Genomic DNA, 20,139 nt, shown 5'->3' with positions numbered 1-20,139 from the left:
AACAAATTAATTTTTCAATCCAAGCCAAAATAAAAAACAAAGTTTATTTCTCCTTTTCCTTGGCCATGTGACCACATCAATAATTGTGGGTTTATATAGAAATGATGATTATTCTTTAGAAGGTTTGGTGCACTGAATGGAAAGAGGTATTGATAAATTTCCAAATTAGGCAAGTTTTGAAGATGTTAAAGATTTTTATTTAAGTAAGGGGCTTGTAACTCAAGTAAATATAAGAGTATTTATCTCTACACCCGAGATCTTAGGTTTAATTCTCTCCTCCTTCATGGTTTGTATTAAATTTATAATAAAAAAATGAGTTTTAGCTAAAAAAAAATTACTTTCAGATTTTTAATCACTAAAGGGATCCTCGAGCACTACTCAAGGGATCTCGAAGATGATTAGACCCTCCAGAGGATTTGAGCAATGCTCCTGGAAGGATCCTTGAGTGATTATATTTCTAAATCCTAAAGTTTTAAATTTCCCTAAAATATTCATGCATGATTTCTAACAACTAGCAAATATCATGGGATAATGATAAGAATGCCTATTCAAAACAAGGACACCACAAGCCATGCTGCTTTATATCATTGTCACTAATACCAATATGTTTATTGATATTTTGTCCTTGCTCACCACCATTGTCATCTTTATCTCAATCTCTATAGTAGGGCCATCATCACCAATCACAAGAGATTAATTTAATCAGATCCAACAAATAGGACTGTCAAATTCAACCCAAGTAAAACCCAGGACCACCTATGTGTTTCACAAGCTTAGCAAATAAATAAAACACTTTGGCCAATGGGTTCTACCAGTGGTGGTGACTTCCCCCTTCTCCCATGGCACCCCAGTTCGAAACTCCATATGTGCATATTGGCACTTGAGCCCCCTCTCCTTAGAGTCGTATCGTTGTATCAAATAAATAAATAAAAATACTTTGAAAATTGAGGTTCTCCTCATAACAGTTGAACTAGCTATAAGCTTCCTTTTCTATTTTTATACAACTAAATGTCAGATCTTTTTTTTTTTTTTTCATATGAAGAATATGATAAACTAATATAATCTTACAAAAATGTGATAAACTAATATAACTTTCAAGTGTACCGAAAGTTTTGTCGACCAGGTGAACTAATATAATTACAAAAAGAAAATACTTTCCTACTTTCCATCTAAGTAGGACTCCTACATTTCTATCAATGCCAATTTAATAGGTGTGCATAAGTTTTTCTTTTTGAGTTTTCCAATCACGAAAGGAAACATATCATTTACAAAATTTGTAATGTATTGCATCAAAAAGAGTTGGGTAGGATGCCTAACCACAAAAAGAGTTGGGTAGGATGCCTAACCAACTCTCAGTTGGGCCAGCAAGTTAAAAAATACTTATAAATTATAATTATGAAGGAGATTAGTCGTACTTATCATAGCCCGAGACCACCTTTGAAATTTGAGACGGCCAAACTTTTTTTTTATATAACCAGGCTTGGCCGACTTGTTTTTGCCTTGTAGGGAAAGGAAATGGCATGTTGTATTGTATTGTACCATCCGTCTTCTCAGATAGTTCTAATTCAATACATGACAAGGTTGCAGAAAACAAACCATGCATAATTCAAAGAAAACAACTTTTCTATAGATTCTATTCTAATTTATTAGTCAACGTTGGAGTTTGGAAAATTGATGAGATTGGAATTTTTATATATTTTTTCAAAAACATTTTGAGCTTCATCTAATTTGGGGCAAAAATGTGTTAGTTTAATTATTCATTTCAATCTGTAATGTCCGATTTTGTAATGCTTGACAACCTATGTGTCATTTTGCCTACTCATTTATCGTATTAGAAGTTTACTCCTCCTATAGCATAAGGCAATGCAACAATTATTATTCTAAAATTGTATGGGCCTCAATTTATTTAAATGTTAGAAAGTAGAAACATGTAGAATCATTGAACGTATTTTTCTTTATTACAAAATGAACCCCAATTTAGCTCATGCTTTGGAAATGCTCTAATGCAAGACTGTTGAGAGGATGGCATCAATGATCACCACCTCTTACTCTTGCTCTTTGATTTTCTCTTACATTAATTCTTCCACCCTTACAAAACAAGTGAAATTAACACGAATGTACGTAATAATGAAACACCTAAGATATGTGGCAAGATTTGACAAGAAAACTTACATATTAGGGCCTACACCACGCTAAGTGACCCATATTTCTCTCTCTTCCAACAGAAACTTAATCCAACGAATCCAAAATCTTCTCTCTAATTTGAATACCCAATTGAATCAAATCAAAATTTAAAAATAAGGACTATATTCATCTAATAGTCCAAATTTAAATCAAAATTTACATCCTTCCATTGGAAAAAAGACAAATTTATTTTGATCGAAAATGCAAATAAGAACGTAAATATGGCTTTACATCACCCAAATTTACATCCCCATTAGAGATGCTCTCAAAGATTATGTTCAGTTAATAGCATTGTCCCGACAAATACACGAATAGACATGCAAAATAAAAAATAGTCGTAGATTTTGGTATATTGAACTAATATATGCACATTCATCAAGTGTTTGCTTCGGTGAATACCAAAAGTTTGTGCATAAAATACCAAAAAGCCGATTGTAAATTGTTTGTGTGTGTTGAGCTCTACTGTTTGGTGCAAGGGTGGTCATAAGCCCAAGAACAGAAAACAAAACCAAAACCCAACCAGGAATAGATCTGGGCCTGAGCACGCATCTCACCATGATGGATCAATCAAAGGTAAAATAAAAAGAAAACCCAATTTTCCTTTTCAAGTAGTAATCACTCATAGATACGAATCAAACCATTGTAACACCACGTGACGGTGTGAATGTGAAACTAAAACATTACCCAATAAGTGTTATATACTATAATTTGGAACTCCGGTAGTAAAATGTGCTCCGATGCGCGAAAAGTCGGTGTACCAAATAGGATTGTTGGTTTCAAGTGAGATGGGCCAAGATCATTCATCACGTTCTTCACTTTATATTTTCTTCACACCTCAAAATAGAACCTCTCTAGGTAGAGGGAGCAACCTCTCTAGGTGGAGTGTTTCTACACAACATATAGCAGTACATTTTTATATCCTCCCAAGCTCATTTGGTTAGAAACTCTTGCTTCTAATACGTACCCAAAATCCCTTTTTTCCCCTCACAAACATCCAAGTGTAATTAAAAGCAAAAGAAGATAGAAGAGGGTTAGAGAAGATGCCTTTTTCTGAAACCAAAATGAGCACATCATCTTGGTTGTAGTATGTTGGGATCATCGACTCATATTCTAACCATTCCAAAACATAGAATATACAAATAGTATGAATAATATATCACTCCAAGAAGATCATTGAAGATTTGGAGATCCCTCCAACTCAAAATAGTTTTAATTAAAAAACAACTCTAGGAATCTCTATTTCTCTATTTCTACATATCAACCAAAAGCAACTCTATGAAAACAGTTGATTATTATATATACGGTTGCGTATGGTTTTCTGATAGAGATTGGTCATGAGTAAGTGAGACCACTAAGACCATCAAGAAAAAAAAAAGATCTCAAAAAATAAGGTACAAACCATTAAGCATTAAGCACGCCAAGCTTGAGATAGTCTCGTTAAGTAGCCTCACTCTTGTCTTGAATATTCATAAAATGAATCATTATAGTAGTAGTTGGCATCACTATCATTGTATAAATTAAAATAACTATATTTGAGGCGGACACCAATGTGGAATTGATCAGTCTCCATTATTAATAAATCGCCAACCCAACAAAAGTAATAAAAGATAGGTTCTGTATTGTCCAATTAGTCCAAGCCATGGCATTTTTTATTGGGACAAGCATGTGAAACGATAATGGCTTCAGCCAAGGACCATTTTGCCAACCCAATAAATGTATGAGAAACTGTAAAAAGGAAAGCCTTTGACTGTAAATTAACACCATGTTTGTAGCGAAAACAAATAAACCAGATCTACTTACTTTTTTCATCAGATTTATTTGCTTTCACTGCCTTCGATATGTAGTGCTTAGGTCCGATGATTCAGCGTTCGAGTTCAGAATTCAGAATTCAGAGTTCAAAATTCAGAATTAATGTTTAATTATGAACTGATTTTATTGGATCAATTTCAATGGGAATCGATGGGAATCTCTAAGTCAAACTTAGATCTCTAGGTAAGTGTTGGAATTGATTGAATATGCGTGCACCAGAGGCACATGCACTGCACAGCTAAGTTTTACCTTTTTTTTGGGGTCAAATTGCTAGCTCTCTCTCTCTCTCTCTCTCTCTCTCCCTCTCTCACTGTGGGGGTTGGTAGCCCATCATACGTCCGTTCTTTGACCTATCTGCTTAAGACAGGCTCATCTTCATTGACTTCCTGCACTCACCAACTTTGAATTGAACAGTAATTTAATTCATATCACTTTCATTTTATAAGTACATGAGACAAATAATAATAATTTTTTTTTTCCTTCTTGGTTTCCTTGAAACTGTCAATGCCACAACTGTTTTTTAATTCCTGGGTTACACACAAAATCTATCGTTGAACTCAGACAGGCATAATCTAATTGCGTTGATAAAGTCAAGCACGCCATTTTGTATTTTTAATAACCAAATGTTGTTTCTTCTGATTGCAAGATTAACATGGCTTCAACAAATACATATTGAGCTATTTAGTGTTATACTTATTCTTAACATTAATAATATAAATAAATTTTATACCATTTAATTTTTATAAACAAATTCAAAAAATAACAGCTTGTCCTATTAAATTTAATTTTGATTATTAAATTACTTTGATATTCTATTGAGTGTTTTTGATTTTTTTTTATGAGGTTTTAGGTTTGAGTTTGTTTTAAGAAATCAATGGTAATTTTGTAATTTAAAAGAAGTTAAATGAACTTTAATTGTGTTTTAAAAGTCCATTTCATATAGAATTTTTATTTATTATTTTTTATAATTTAAACTTCTATATTGAATATAATAACAAATCTCCCATATATATTTATCTTACCAAAAAAAATAAAAGTATAGTGGTCACTATAAGTAGTCAAACTTGTCGTACTGCATTATAAAAATAAGTTTATGATATATCATGTTGTTGGAGACACCATCAGCACGTACGACAAAGGGAGCATGAAGTTCCAAATCATGAATGGCCATCCAGCAAAAGGGAACTTTCATTTTAACATGTCGTTCCAAAAGTAAAGAATATCTTCTTCTTGATGATAATGCATATGCATAAATGAACAAAGAACGGAAAAATCAAAACAAAGCACAAAATACAAGGAGGGTTTAAGTAAGACTAATCTCCACCATTTAAATTCATGTGATTTTAAAGCTGATATATATATATATATATACACGTACGGACATCCCTCTCGTATATATACAGTTATTCTCTTATTCAGATGTCCATACACTATTATAGTGCATATGCTACTGTAAATAAATGAGAAAGCAATGAGAGATAGTAGAAATACATGACGTGTAGATAATAATAACGTCCGGACATCTGCATTGGAGAATTTATATTTATAAATAGCGGTATGATACAAACAATTAATCGTCATGAACTTACAATTTCAAGTTGTTGAAAATAAGTATGTTTGTTGCTTCAAGATTATCAATGACAACTTAGTTGGTCTGCTTAGGTCTCTATCTATTTTTTCTTTGCAGCACATTGTGAAGTGTAACTTTTAAAACTACACTCTTCTCAAGTATCTTAAAATTTTTGTGAGGGTTTATAATTTTAGTGTTAAAATATTTATTTTAAAATTATAACACGAGTTCGATTATTATTTTCTTAATTATATTGTCCAAACACATAAAAAACATAATATTTGAATCGAAAAACACATTTCCAAATTAAGAGGGAAAACACTGTTTCAAAATCAAGAAAAATGGTTTTTTTGTTTGGTAATCGTATAGTAGTAATAAGCTCAAGCAAATTGTGCAAAGACTGTCTTCCATGTCAAGGACGGCGTGTCCTACCAAAAAGAAATAGGGAGATTCACTATTATACCCAATATGGGGGCCCAAATTATAAAAATATCCTATATAAAATGGACTTTAAAAACACACCCAAAGCCCATTTACAACATAACAAAAAAACTTTTAACTTCTTATAAATTACAAAACTGCCATCAATTTCTTAAAACAAGCCCAACCCCAAAATCTCATAAAAATACCCAAAACACTCAATAGGGCATCAAAGTAATTTAATAATCAATATTAAATTCAATAAGGCCAGCTATCATTTTTTTGGGTTTTTTTTGGGTTTGTTTATAGGAATTCAATTGTGTAGGGTTTATTTATAATATTAGTGCTAGAAATGGGTATACCACTAAATATCTCAAAGAAATAGGTAGCTTCTACTCAGCATATTGTGCGAAGACTGACTTCCATGTCGAGGATGGCATGTCCTACTAAAATGAAATAGGTACCTTTGCTGAGAGAGAGAGAGAGAGAGCTCTTTTCTATGTTCCTTCCTTTTGGGTATCAAAATGTAATACAGCCAAAAATTAGCATAATGAACCTTTGATCATTTCAGCAATTTTTTTTATTTCCTACACAAATCTACACAAATTTTTTATTTTCTATCCGGGCCTATCTATCCAACAAAACTATTTCACCAAAAAAAGACCATATTTATTAGTATAATTTCACATGTGGGACAATTTAGTATCAATTTGTACCAAAATATAATACAGCCAATATATAGTATCATTTAGTACTAGTGTAGTGGTTTGGAGTAATTATTCATCCAGATAAAATTCTGAATTCGAGTCTTAACATTCGTGTTGAGGATGGCATGTCCTACCCATAGTCTAAAATATCGATAATATCGAAGAAATATTGAGGATATTATCGTTTTTTTGATATCGATAATTTCGCTCACACTTCAGTAATATTTTTTCAAAATATTGATATAATATCGCTATAATATCGAAAATATCGATGTGATAGAAAAAAGGAAGAAAAAAAAACACAAAGCACACACACAAAAGGAAACCCCTGCCATTTTACTCCTCCAACGCCTTAACTACCATGTTGCTTATGTTTTTGTGATACTATGCTAAAATATGTATATTTATATTATTTTGTTTTGAATTTTTTTTGCAAGAGTCAGATTTTCACATGAGAATGTGAGTCTTTGACCTTTCCTTTTGAGATGGAATCGAGCGACTCAGGGAAAGAATCTGATACCCAATCTTCAAATGATTTTACTTATGGAAACATCAACCAATCTCGGATCCATATGGGTGGTATGTTAATAATGCAAAACTATTTTGAGGATTTATCATTTGATGACTACTCTTCACAATACACTTACTCTACACATAGAGATGATGAAGATAGTGAAAAATCTGAACCTTATAGGAACTCTATGTGGTACTAAGTCACTCATGTATCTTACCATGCAATGTATAAAATGTAAAATATTGTAGTAACTCATTATATATAAACAATTATGGTGTGTTTAATTTGCTTTCATTAATTACTACATATTTTCTACACTCACATTGTTTGTCAGTTCACTATATAATCAATTTAAATCAGTTAAACCCATCATACTATGCATTTCCTTCCAATTTTTTGTGATAAACTAATAGATACTAGTTGACTAAATAAACATTTTCCAAAGTTTTAATAAAAATTTCTAAGTTTTTGTTACAATTTCAGTGGTTTTTATTTAATTTTTATCGATATCGATAATATCCCGATATTTCCACTGAAATTTTCTTGTTTTTGGAGTATCAATTTTTTCGATACCATCGATATTTTAGACCTTGGTCCTACCAAAGAGAAATAGGTACCTTTGCTGAGAGAGAGAGAGATCTCTTTTCTATGTTCCTTCCTTTTGGGTATCAAAATGTAATACAGCCAAAAATTAGCATCATGAACCTTTGATCATTTCAGCAATTTTTTATTTCCTACACAAATCTACACAAATTTTTTATTTTCCATCCGGGCCTATCCATCCAACAAACTGTTTCACCAAAAAAAGACTATATTTATTAGTATAATTTCACATGTGGGACAATTTAGCATCAATTTGTACCAAAATAATACAGCCAATATAGCATCATTTAGCAAAGGACTTATTAGTGTAGTAGTTTGGAGTAATTGTTCCTCCAGATAAGATTCTGAATTCGAATCCTAACATCCATGTTATGTGTGTATGAATTTATAGTACATTATCGTCCATCTCAATAAAATCCCTTTTACCACCACATACCTATAATTTTTATTTCCAACAGTAAGGTAAGCATATTAATTTGTGACCAACTTTGATTGCTTTTGGTGGAAGGCCTGTGTGGTTGGGTGGAAGAAATTTTACGAAATGATGTTTCTTGTGACCAACTTTTTTGCTCTCATTAATAATCAAATCCTTTCCTAACCCAAAAAGAAAAGAAAAGATCGAGGATGCAGGCATATTGATGGGACAATTTGTTCTAGCAATGAAAATAAAAAAGTAAAAACTTGTACATGCAGTAAAAATATTGATTAGTTGAATCGTATACTAGAAACCAAAATACAATTATTATGAGAAAATATCATTTATAAACACCAAAGTTGACTTTGAATTATTTGATTTTACCTCTAATTTCTCTCTCTCTCTCTCTCTCTCTCTGTGCACTCACACTCACAAACAGTTGAGGATGGATAAAATATTCGAAAAAAATGGGGCTTGGTGGATTTTTATTTTATTGTCGGCGTCTGTAAGCAAAACCATTGTATTGTATCTATATAAAGTGGGGTTCCCATGCAACAACCATCACAGACTCATTCAGTATTATTTGTGCTAAGCAACTAACTCAAGCAACCCGCCCTTCTTCTTTCCCTCATCACCAGCCTGTTTTTGCAGATCGGTGAGTTCTCAACAGCCAGTTCCTTCATATATACTCAAATATATATCCAAGAGTTCAAATGGGTGGTTGAGACATATATATGATGAACACCAGGCCAGCTTTTAGAATCTCTCATTTGCCCTAGTATTTTTTTTTTTTTTTTCTTTTTTTCTTTCTACCAAAGAGGTAGGTCAGACGGGAACGGAAATTCGAACTCTGATCTTACCTCTTGGTTAAATACTCTCAACCAATGAAGCTACAAGTCTCGACGAGAGCTTCGTCGTAGATAGATTAATATTTTTTAATCATATTATTAGTACTCAAGAATCTTACTAATTTTATCTGTGCTCCATTCATGCAGTTAATACCATAAGAAACTTTTTGTACAATTAAGTGATCAAGGGAAGATGTGGAGGATTAAGTATGGAGAGGGGGCAAATGACCCCTTGTTGTTCAGCACAAACAACTTCCATGGAAGGCAGACATGGGAGTTTGACCCAGATGCAGGTACCCCTGAAGAGAGAGCAGAGGTTGAAGAAGCTCGTGAAAATTTCTACAGAAACCGCTTCAAGGTTCAGCCCAGCAGTGATCTCCTCTGGCGTTTTCAGGTAATTAATATAAATTTTGGGCGGCCTGCTTTAATTGTTTACTAATTTTTTTTTTTTTTTTGTGTATATTTTATTTGCACCACATTAGTGGAGCTATACACACATGTTGAAGATTTGGATGAATCTCAAGAAGATTATGCCTTCCTCAGATAACAACAAGAAAACATTTAAATATTTTAAATTCCAACCCCAATCCTTTCTTTTCTTTTTTTTTTTGGTCTGACCAATCCTTTCTTTCTGTCGTATATATATATTTTTTGGACAATTCTTTCTGTCGTATATGATTTCATGTTAATACTTCAAAAACGTGATATAAATATGTAAGTTTTTTCTTTTTTTACAAATTACTCCACCAATATGCAAAAGTTTCTAATAAGTCCACTGGTCAACCTGCGTGAACTTAGGAAAGTCATGTGATTTTTTTGTGGGGTAAAAGTCCACTGGCCAACTTTGTTTGACCACTAGTTGGACTATTTCTTTAAATGGTGGATGTAGATACTGATTGGACTTATATTTGGGACTCAGAACATTCACAATGGGCTACTTAAACTATCTCTTTAATTAAAATTTAGAGAGGAATTGAAAAAACTCATCTCCAATCATGCTCTCTATCCGGCTCCTAAAATAGGAAGACCTCTAGGAGTTCTTAAATCTGAAGAGAGAAAAAGTACTCCAAGTGACTCTATAATTAAATGCTTCTATATTTAATATTATTTTAAGTATTTATTTAATGTCAACTATTTTTTATTATTGTTTTTGTGTCTATACTTTATTCAAAACATTTATGACTCTTTAAACTAGAGAGTATGGTTGATTTTATAGAGAGCTCCTAAAATAGCTTTCTAGTGTTTTTAGTTAAATTTTAACTAAAAAACAGAGAGCATGATTGTGGATGGTCTCAGCAATATTTAAACAAACCCACAATACTTAATGATATGTATACAAATACTGAATAGTGTATTTCTTTGTATACAAATGATTGTCCTTTGATTAAAATTTAATTAGTCCAAACTAATTATAATTATCAGTATGATTCATTAAATCATTTTTTTAGAGCAAGCGATAATTGTATTCATAACTTAAGCACTAAGACCATCAGCCAAAATAACATAAATTACCCAAAAATAGTTAATACAAATGCGGAAGCACAGTAACCCTAAACTAATGTTTTTATTACTAATGGGTCAAGAGTTTGAGGAACCTTGAACAGGCCAAAGTTGGTGGTTGGGTCAGCAGATTATACTAAGTGTTAACCTTAATTAAAGATAACCCTTTGTTTGGTGAATTAAGAGGATAATCAATATGTTAACCTTTACATTGAGTACAAGTCAGAGCAAATAATTAATTTTAGTGTTGATGAGACAGTTATATACACTTGTATTAGGTGAGTGAAAGGGAAAGGGGAAGGCCCCCAGAAAGGCACAGCTTTTCCCCCATCACATTTTTCATGTAATTGTATCAAATCAGATAAAGAAAATCTCAAAATTGTATTATTGGTTATAAATTAATGCAATGTTCCCACTATTAATCTTGGTTTATTAATTTTTTTTTCTTTGACCAATTGCAGATGCTAAGAGAGAGAAACTTCAAACAAGAAATTCCACCAGTAAGAATTGGGGAGGGTGAGGAAATCACATATGATCAGGCCACCGCTGCATACAGGAGGGCTGCGACCTTTTGGAATGCCTTGCAATCACCTCATGGACATTGGCCTGCTGAAAATGCTGGCCCAAACTTTTACTTTCCACCCCTGGTAATTACTACTCTTCATCTCACAGTAAAAAAAATTTATCATTTACCAGAAACAAAAATATTGACAGTAAAAAAATTGAGATGCAGTAAGTGACACTGACAGTAAAAAAAAATTGGGTTTTTTTTGGATGCACAAGTATTTGACAACTAACCAACTGTTACATTATTTCAATGCAGGTCATGGCTGCATACATTCCTGGATATCTTAATGTTATTTTCACACCTGAGCATAAGAAGGAAATCTTGCGTTATACATACAACCATCAGGTAATTAGAAGCTATTAATTCAAAGGATCAATTATTTCTTATTATGTTTTGTTTTGTGGTTGAGCTTATTGAATTATGAACTTGTCTATTGCAGAATGAAGATGGTGGGTGGGGATTACACATAGCAGGGCCTAGTATGATGTTCACCACATGTCTTAACTACTGTATGATGCGTATACTCGGAGATGGCCCCGATGGCGGTCGTGACAACGCATGCGAAAGGGCACGAAAGTGGATTCTTGACCGTGGGGGTGCATACTATTCTGCATCATGGGGAAAAACTTGGATGGCGGTATGACATACTTGATTGAAATACAGATAAAATGTTGTTGTACTGCAAAGGATGCATGCTTAATGAATGTGTCTAGAAAGAAGATCGTTATTGTTCAAATGATTGAACTTAATTATTTTGTTGTAGGTCCTTGGTGTGTACGATTGGGAAGGCAGCAACCCCATGCCCCCGGAGTTTTGGACTTACCCTACTCTGCTTCCTTTTCATCCATGTAAGCACAATTTTCTTGCAGAGTCTCTTTTTTTTTTTACTGAAGTTTGCTACTTATGATAAGTCTTCTATGGTTTTTTTAACTTTCTGGTTCTAACTAGTGCTGCTTCTTGTGTGCAGCAAAAATGTTCTGCTACTGCAGGTTGACTTACCTACCTATGTCTTACTTTTATGCCACAAGATTTGTTGGTCCAATCACTCCTCTTGTTGAAGAATTGAGACAAGAAATTTACTGTGAACCGTACAGCGAAATTAACTGGAGTACAGTGCGCCATTCGTGTGCAAAGGTGAGTTTATTTTTCTGTTCGTGAGTTCATATACGCAACTTTAATATAATGTTCTTGAAATTTTACTCACATACACAAGCTGACTTTGCTGTACATTGTTGATCAATGCAGGAAGATAACTACTATCCCCATGGCAGGGTTCAACGTTTTATGTGGGACAGTCTTTACACAGTTGCTGAGCCTCTTCTTAAGATCTGGCCCTTCAAGAAGATCAGAGACAATGCTATTCAATTTACAATTGACCAAATTCATTACGAAGATGAGAACAGTCGCTATATTACGATCGGATGCGTGGAGAAGGTAATGAAATTAGCTAGAAGAAGAAAGATATGGAATGTGTAAAAGAATGCCTGCTGGTTATTTTAGTGATCTAATAATGCCATTTGAATTATACAGCCATTGATGATGCTTGCTTGCTGGGCCGAGGATCCTAGTGGAGAAGCTTTTAAGAAGCACATTCCTAGAGTTACAGATTATATATGGCTTGGAGAGGATGGAATCAAGATGCAGAGTTTTGGCAGCCAGTCATGGGACTGTGCTCTTGTAATTCAAGCTTTGCTTGCTGGGAATCTCAATGCTGAAATGGGACCTGTACTTAAGAAAGCACACGAATTCCTGAAGATATCTCAGGTTCCCTATTTAATCCATAAAGAATTTCTTTAATAATATTTCAAATGTTTCTGTTATTTTGAGATTTTCTGTTGGCCTAAAAATATTAATCCTGTATGGAACATTGTAGGTGAGGATCAATACTTCCGGTGACTACTTAGCTCATTTCCGTCACATTTCTAAGGGAGCATGGACATTCTCTGATCGGGATCACGGATGGCAAGTTTCTGATTGTACTGCAGAGGCATTGAGGGTAATTGATTTTAGGCATGCACTTTACTCAAGTTGAAGACTGAGCTTCAACTATGATGACAATGGGGCTGACTTGTAACTTTTTTGTTTCAGTGTTGCTGCCTGTTTGCAAATATGTCCCCAGAAGTTGTTGGTGAGCCAATGGAAGCTGAGTGTATGTATGATGCTGTCAATGTCATAATGTCTCTTCAGAGTCCAAACGGTGGTGTATCAGCCTGGGAGCCAACAGGAGCACCAAAATGGTTGGAGTGGCTCAACCCTGTGGAATTTCTCGAGGACCTTGTCATCGAATACGAGTACATCGAGTGCACTTCATCTTCAATCCAGGCCTTAATTTTGTTCAGGAAGTTGTACCCTGGGCACAGAAGGAAAGAGATCAACAATTTCATCACAAGGGCTGCAGACTACATTGAAGACATACAATATCCTGATGGCTCATGGTATGGAAACTGGGGAATCTGCTTTGTGTATGGTACCTGGTTTGCAATCAAAGGGTTGGAGGCTGCAGGCAGAACATACAACAATTGCGAGGCAGTACGCAAAGGTGTTGACTTTTTGCTCAAAACTCAAAGGGAAGACGGTGGTTGGGGAGAGCACTACACCTCATGCACAAACAAGGTATTAGTCTTCTTCTACTAACCTGATTGTAATCAAATTCATTTGTAAAGAAAGCATAATCCTCATAATATTTCCCTTTTCTATCTCTTCAGAAATATACAGCTCAAGACAGTACAAATTTGGTCCAAACTGCACTTGGATTGATGGGTCTGATTCATGGCCGGCAGGTCAGTAATGATTTAAACATCTCAGAACTAACCTCTGCTCTCCCCATGCTTTGTTTTGATCCTTTACAATTCCCTCCACAAAACTGATCTCTAAATAATTCTTATCTTTGTTATAGGCTGAGAGAGATCCAACTCCCATTCACCGTGCCGCAAGGGTGTTGATGAACGGTCAATTGGACGATGGTGATTTCCCCCAACAGGTACTGTAGTAAAACCAAAAATGGAAAAGAAGAATGACAATACATATTACTTATTCTTATATATATATATACATACACACACACACACTAACTATTTGTTACTCTTTTTCTATTGCAGGAACTGATGGGAGTTTTTATGAGGAATGCCATGTTGCACTATGCAGCATATAGGAATATCTTCCCATTGTGGGCTCTCGGAGAATACCGTACACTGGTTCAGTTGCCTACCAAAAGGACTTGAGACTCGAACCACAAGCAAAGGAGTTCATGGACTTGCCAATACAACCAGAACCAATAAAAGCTTGTTCTAGTTGGGCCATATTTTTTCTTTTGTTCTTTTATGTTTGTAGAGTTTGATGTACTTGCAACCGCTGAAGAATGAATAATCTATGCATATATATAAATATATTATATCTTACTTATACACACATGTATCATGTATGAGGCACAAGGCTTCAATAAAGTAAATGAATATGAGTTTTCCCCGTAACTGCTACTTTACTACATTCTGCTCTTCAAGTCCATTCACTCCATTACTGCATGAACACCCTGGAAATGAAATAACAGATGAGGGTAATATTTTAAAATATATAACCAAATTCCAGATTTCACCAATTGAATCTTTATTAGATGACTTCGTACTCTGCCTCACAGAATTTTTACTTTTAAGACTCTTGAAGCGTTTCTGGACTCATCTCATCTTTTACCCGTGGAGAGCGAGAAAGTACAGAATTCATTGCAGCAAAGACTAGAACTGAGGAGCAGCATTTGCAGGTTGCAGTCTACAGTTGAAGATGTTAAGGGCAAACCTTCAAGAGTGTCAATGGCTTGTTCTGATATCACCTTGTCTCCCACTCCTTGGTAAGATCCCTGTTTTTACCTTTAACCCAGCCACTTGAGAGTTTATGACTCTTCATGGTTGTTGCTTCATTTGTCCTTAAATAACCAATGTTCATTATACTTGAACGCCAAGCAAGAAACCCTATTGGATGATACTCATCACTGTGTTCATCAGTAGGACATGTAGTTGCTCCATCACGAAACCCTATTGGATGATAACCTTTTAACAATTTTTGAATCTTAGTACTCCAAGACACATAATTGGTGTCATCCAACTAAGAGACATGAAGTCACCAGATTTCCCAGGTGTTCCAAATTAGGGCACCAAAATTCCCAAATTGGATCACACAATAGCAACTTACAAGTCAGAGCCTCAAATTCACCAATTGACAACTAATTCAACCTTCTTAACACAGAACAAGGATCTTGCACCGATCAAAAGACCAGAAATGGAATCAACTTAATATATGAAAACATATAATGCTGTAAATGTAACTGTACATGTGAAGAACACATTACATAGGAGAGAAATCCATGATGAGCTTGAAGAAGCAAAAAGTAAACAAAAAGGTGAAAAACTTAGCTCAGAGTCACACACGAAACAGGATCTCAGATTCTGTGTTACAGCTCTAATACTAATACCATGGAAGAAATCATTGTGCCACATCAAATCACTGTAATTCACAATCAATCAATTACAAATAGAGAACAAATATTAAGACTAGTAAAGAAGAAAAGCAGGAGAGAGCAGAAGGGTTAGAATGGGTAGGGAAAAGCCTTATTTATATATGTATTATTAATAAAATTTATCATCAACTCGGACAAAATATATTTAAAATACATGCTTAAAAGTAAAGCTGATATCCAAAACCAAATATAAAGAGAATATTCACCCCCTTGTATTTTAATAGGCAGCATAAATAACTCATTAACTTTTAAACTGTTTTCTTCCTTTACTTAATGGTGTTAAGCAGACAACACTCTTCGTTTATACGTACATACAGGTAGATTAATCTACACGACTACACATAGAGAGGCTTTGGAACCATATTGCAGTATTCTGCAAGAGCCCAAATTGGGATAGTATTCCTGTATGCTGCGTAGTGTAACATGCCATTCCTCATGAAAACTCCCATCACTTCCTGTCATGAGAAAACGAAAATAAACAAAAGATGAGAAACCTGTAGCTAATAGTAATTAAACAATATCCTTTTTACTTTTTCCTTGGTGCAGGAGAAAATACTTCCTCATCACCGGATGTATATGATAAGACAAAATAGACGCATGGTTGTATACAACCCGGTAACACTTAAGATTTTCTCATGCTGCAGAATAAATGGTGTTTAAGAATGGTACCTGCTGGGGGAAATCGCCATTTTCCAATTGAGAATTGATCAACATCTTTGCAGCTTGGTGAATAGGAGTAGGGTCTCTCTCCGCCTATTGCATAAATTAAAAATATAAACATGAAAACTTAGAAACTGGGAGAGAAATATGCAAAAGTAAAAGAACTGAGGAAGTGGCTGGCACTTAGCTAGGTGTATATATTCATGTCCTAACCTGTCCACCATGAATTAAACCCATTAATCCCATTGCAGTCTGCACCAAATTGGATCGGTCTCCTTCAAGAGGTGTATAGATCTGTGTAACCAATTCAAGAGATTAATTTTAGTTTACTCTGAAGAGAGAATATATTTACTAATGAATCTCAGAACAACTAGGCGCATGGTATAAATTGAGCTGCATGTGCTAGTGTGCTATGAGTATTTTGGGAATAGACCAACAAAGCCTCAACATATTTCATGTAAAGGGGGACAGAAAAGAAAAAGAAAGAGAAAGTGAACCTTGTTTGTACAAGAAATGTAGCTCTCTCCCCATCCACCATCATCTCTCTGTGTTTTGAGTAAAAATTCAACACCTCGGCGTATAGCCTCACAATTATTGTAAGTCTTGCCAGCAGCCTCTAACCCTCTGATTGCAAACGATGTTCCATAAATGAAGCAGATTCCCCAGTTTCCATACCTGTGATAATTACTGCCTCTTTAGTTTATTTCTCCAACACAAGTAAGAACATAAGTATGCTTAACATAATCTGATCTAAGGCAAGCATACCATGACCCATCAGGATTTTGTATGTCTTCAATGAACCCTGTAGCAGTTGTGATGAAATTATCTATCTGTTTCTTTCTGTGGGCAGGGTATAACTTCCTAAACAAAGCTAAAGCCTGGATTGAAGATGAGGTGCACTCGACGTGCCTGCATGACTCTCATGTTAGTCTTCAAGGAATGTAAGGAATTACAGGATGGAAATGTTGGATCAAAAGTGTTACTCATATTCGATCATGAGATCCCCGAGAAATTCTATAGGGTTGAACCACTGAAGGAGAAAATGAATATATGCATGTGATGATACACATTGAAACAATGGAGATATTAAAATTCTTTGATCACTTAAAGGGATTTTTCTTACTTACCTCCAACCATTTTGGAGCTCCTGCCGGTTCCCAGGCTGATACACCACCATTTGGACTCTGGTTCAAATCATAGAATGGAGCTCATTAATACCATTATGACAAAATAAAGGGACAGTAAAGAGAAAATAAAAATAACTATCTTCAGTAGTTATAAATTTCCCCATTAGAGATATACTACTTTTTATTCAATCTAATCCCCACCTGCAGAGAAAGTATGACATTGACAGCATCATATAAACGCTCAGGTTCTAGTTGTTCACCGACGAGTTGTGGTTGCAGCATCGATAACAACAAGCAACTCTGTGTGACATAACTTGTGCTTGAGAAACATATACAATTGTAATGGCTCTATCTCAACCCTCAGCTTGACAAAAATAATCACCTTCAAAGCTTCTGCAGTACAATCAGAAACTTGCCATCCATGGTCTTGATCAGAGAAAGTCCATGCTCCTTTAGAAATGTGGCGAAAATGGGCTAAAAAGTCACCAGAAGGATTATCTCTAACCTAGAATATTACAATCCAATGCATATTTTAGCCAACTTAAAATGCAATGGGAGAAAGAAAAATGCTTGATGGTCAAAGTGAAAGGAAGAAGGAAAAGGGCTTTTGTAGAACTTGTAAGTACAGAAACCTGAGATTTCTTAAGGAAGTTATGTCCTTTCTTAAGTACACATCCAAGTTCATCATTCAGATTTGCAGCAAGCAAAGCTTGAATGGCGAAACTAGCATCCCACATCTGGCTACCAAAACTCTGCATATGAGTACAATGAATCAAAAACAGAACTTTTGTTGCCCAAATAGCAGTTCCAACCAAGAAGCTGAAATTAAAACCTGAAATACGCAAACAGCTAACCTGCATTTTCATTCCATCTTCTGCAACCCATATGAAATTTGCAATCCTTGCAAGATGCTTCTTGTAAGATTCTCCGGATCTTCAGCCCAGCAAGCAAGCATATTTAATGGCTGCCAAATTCAAATAACGTTGCATTTTAAATAGCAGCAATATGAATACTATTCTCATCTAATTAGTTTTTCTTTCATTATGATCTGATTACCTTTATCACAACTCCAATAGTAATGTATCGAGTATTCTCGTCTTCATAATGAATGTGTTTACTGGTTTCTTGAAGAGCCTTCTCTCTGAACTTTTTGAAGGGCCAGCGAGTGAAAAGAGGCTCACAGATTGTGTGAAGACTATCCCACATCAAGGATTGTAACTTACCATGGGGATAGTAGTTATCCTCCTGCATTAAAAAAATAAATAAAAATTGAACATTCATCTTATTCATGCACAGAAATTTTTCAATAACATCAAAATGTGGTGGTGTGGCAAGAATAAAAAATATTAGGTGCATGCAAACCATGTAAACTCACTTTTGCACACAGATGGCGCACTTTGCTCCATTTATTTTCATTGTAAGGTTCATTGTAGATTTCTTCTCTCAGTTGCAGAATGAGGGGTGTGATGGGGCCAACAAATCTTTTCCCAAACAAATATGACATAGGCAAGTAAGCCATGCGAGTATAGCAGAGTATTTTTGCTGCACATATGGAGTATCAATCAGAATGAGAAAGTTGCAAACCACAGAACTATCAGTGAATTCGCATTGAAGTCAAAGTTACATCCTTTTAATTGAACAATATCCATTGTACTTTACTACAATACTGTTTTCTGAGTTCAAACAGAAAAATTAAATTGCGCAAACCTGGATGAAAAGGGAGGAAAGATGGGCAGCTCCAGAGCTCTGGGGGAATAGGGTTGTTTCCCTCCCAATCATACACACCGAGTATCTACGATCAACGAAATTTAATCATTTGAGACAGTACTAATCTACAATAAGTTATTGGTGTTAGTGTTTGAATTCTTAGCTGGGTTTCTATGGAAGATTAGAGTAGAGAGGAAAAAACAGTGAGAATAGAGGAAGATTCAAGCTATATGTATAATGCTCTACTCTAAGAAGCACGGACACGGATACAGATACGGCGATACGATACGACACGACACGGGGATACGGTAAATTTCCAAAAATTTGGATACGATACGTCATGGATACGGTTATTATAAATATATATTAATAAATATATATAACCTAAAATATATTTTAAATAAATTATAAATTATAAATATAGTGTAGTATTTTGGACTTTCTTTTCTAATTCTATATATTTTTAGGCATGTATAGCTTTTTTCACCCAAATATATCATTACCCAACGCCCATTTTAATGCTATTGCTTAAGACCCAAACCCATAAACAGATCTATGTAAAAGGAAACATATATTACAAATCTTGTTTTAGCAAACGACGTCGTCACTTGAGATAATAACAATTATGTCAGTCTAACATCTTCTTCTTCTCTCGCTCTCTGTCTCTCTGTCTTTGTCCCTCTCTCTCCCCCTCCAGTCTGACATCTTTTTCTTCTTCTTCTCTCTCTCCCTCCCTCTCTCCCTCCCTCCAGTCTGACATCTTCTTCTTCTTCTTCCCCCTACCTCTTCACATGCAGCGCCAGGGGCTCCTCAACGGCAAACTTCGGCCGGAGGTTCGTATCCAAAAAGTCAGATACTCGTATCCGTTAGTCAACTAACGTATCCGTTGACTGCGATACGTATCCAATGCGTATCGGACCGTATCCGAAGCGTATCGTATCCAAACGAGTATCCGATACGGGATACGCCACTAATTGGCGTATCCATGCGTCTTAGGCTC

At 34.9% G+C, this 20,139-nt stretch overlaps 1 protein-coding gene and 1 pseudogene across 2 annotated transcripts in view; one reads left to right on the top strand and one right to left on the bottom strand.

Moving 5' to 3' along the window:
- Nucleotides 8,603-14,608, top strand: LOC18783162 (lupeol synthase). Its single transcript, XM_007214919.2, has 14 exons — nucleotides 8,603-8,877; nucleotides 9,218-9,464; nucleotides 11,032-11,217; nucleotides 11,394-11,483; nucleotides 11,578-11,775; nucleotides 11,902-11,986; nucleotides 12,106-12,272; nucleotides 12,384-12,572; nucleotides 12,669-12,902; nucleotides 13,012-13,134; nucleotides 13,227-13,751; nucleotides 13,844-13,918; nucleotides 14,035-14,118; nucleotides 14,237-14,608. The coding sequence occupies exons 2-14, from the start codon at nucleotides 9,264-9,266 to the stop codon at nucleotides 14,357-14,359; spliced, it is 2,280 nt and encodes a 759-aa protein (XP_007214981.1). The 5' UTR covers nucleotides 8,603-8,877; nucleotides 9,218-9,263; the 3' UTR covers nucleotides 14,360-14,608.
- The window catches only part of LOC18781700, a 12,177-nt pseudogene continuing 7,783 nt past the window's right edge, over nucleotides 15,746-20,139 (bottom strand). Inside the window, exons 5-18 of the transcript XR_002270797.1 lie at nucleotides 19,140-19,224; nucleotides 18,808-18,974; nucleotides 18,489-18,677; nucleotides 18,287-18,396; nucleotides 18,065-18,184; nucleotides 17,815-17,937; nucleotides 17,634-17,732; nucleotides 17,433-17,489; nucleotides 17,289-17,335; nucleotides 17,071-17,214; nucleotides 16,803-16,980; nucleotides 16,519-16,599; nucleotides 16,315-16,398; nucleotides 15,746-16,100 (exon numbers count right to left, since the gene is read on the bottom strand). The product of XR_002270797.1 is annotated as a beta-amyrin synthase (transcript). The remainder of the gene's footprint in view (nucleotides 16,101-16,314; nucleotides 16,399-16,518; nucleotides 16,600-16,802; nucleotides 16,981-17,070; nucleotides 17,215-17,288; nucleotides 17,336-17,432; nucleotides 17,490-17,633; nucleotides 17,733-17,814; nucleotides 17,938-18,064; nucleotides 18,185-18,286; nucleotides 18,397-18,488; nucleotides 18,678-18,807; nucleotides 18,975-19,139; nucleotides 19,225-20,139) is intronic.

Source organism: Prunus persica, chromosome G3 (assembly GCF_000346465.2).
Source record: "Prunus persica cultivar Lovell chromosome G3, Prunus_persica_NCBIv2, whole genome shotgun sequence".
Lineage (NCBI taxonomy): Eukaryota > Viridiplantae > Streptophyta > Magnoliopsida > Rosales > Rosaceae > Prunus > Prunus persica.
This window is presented reverse-complemented; position numbering and strand designations above follow the sequence as displayed.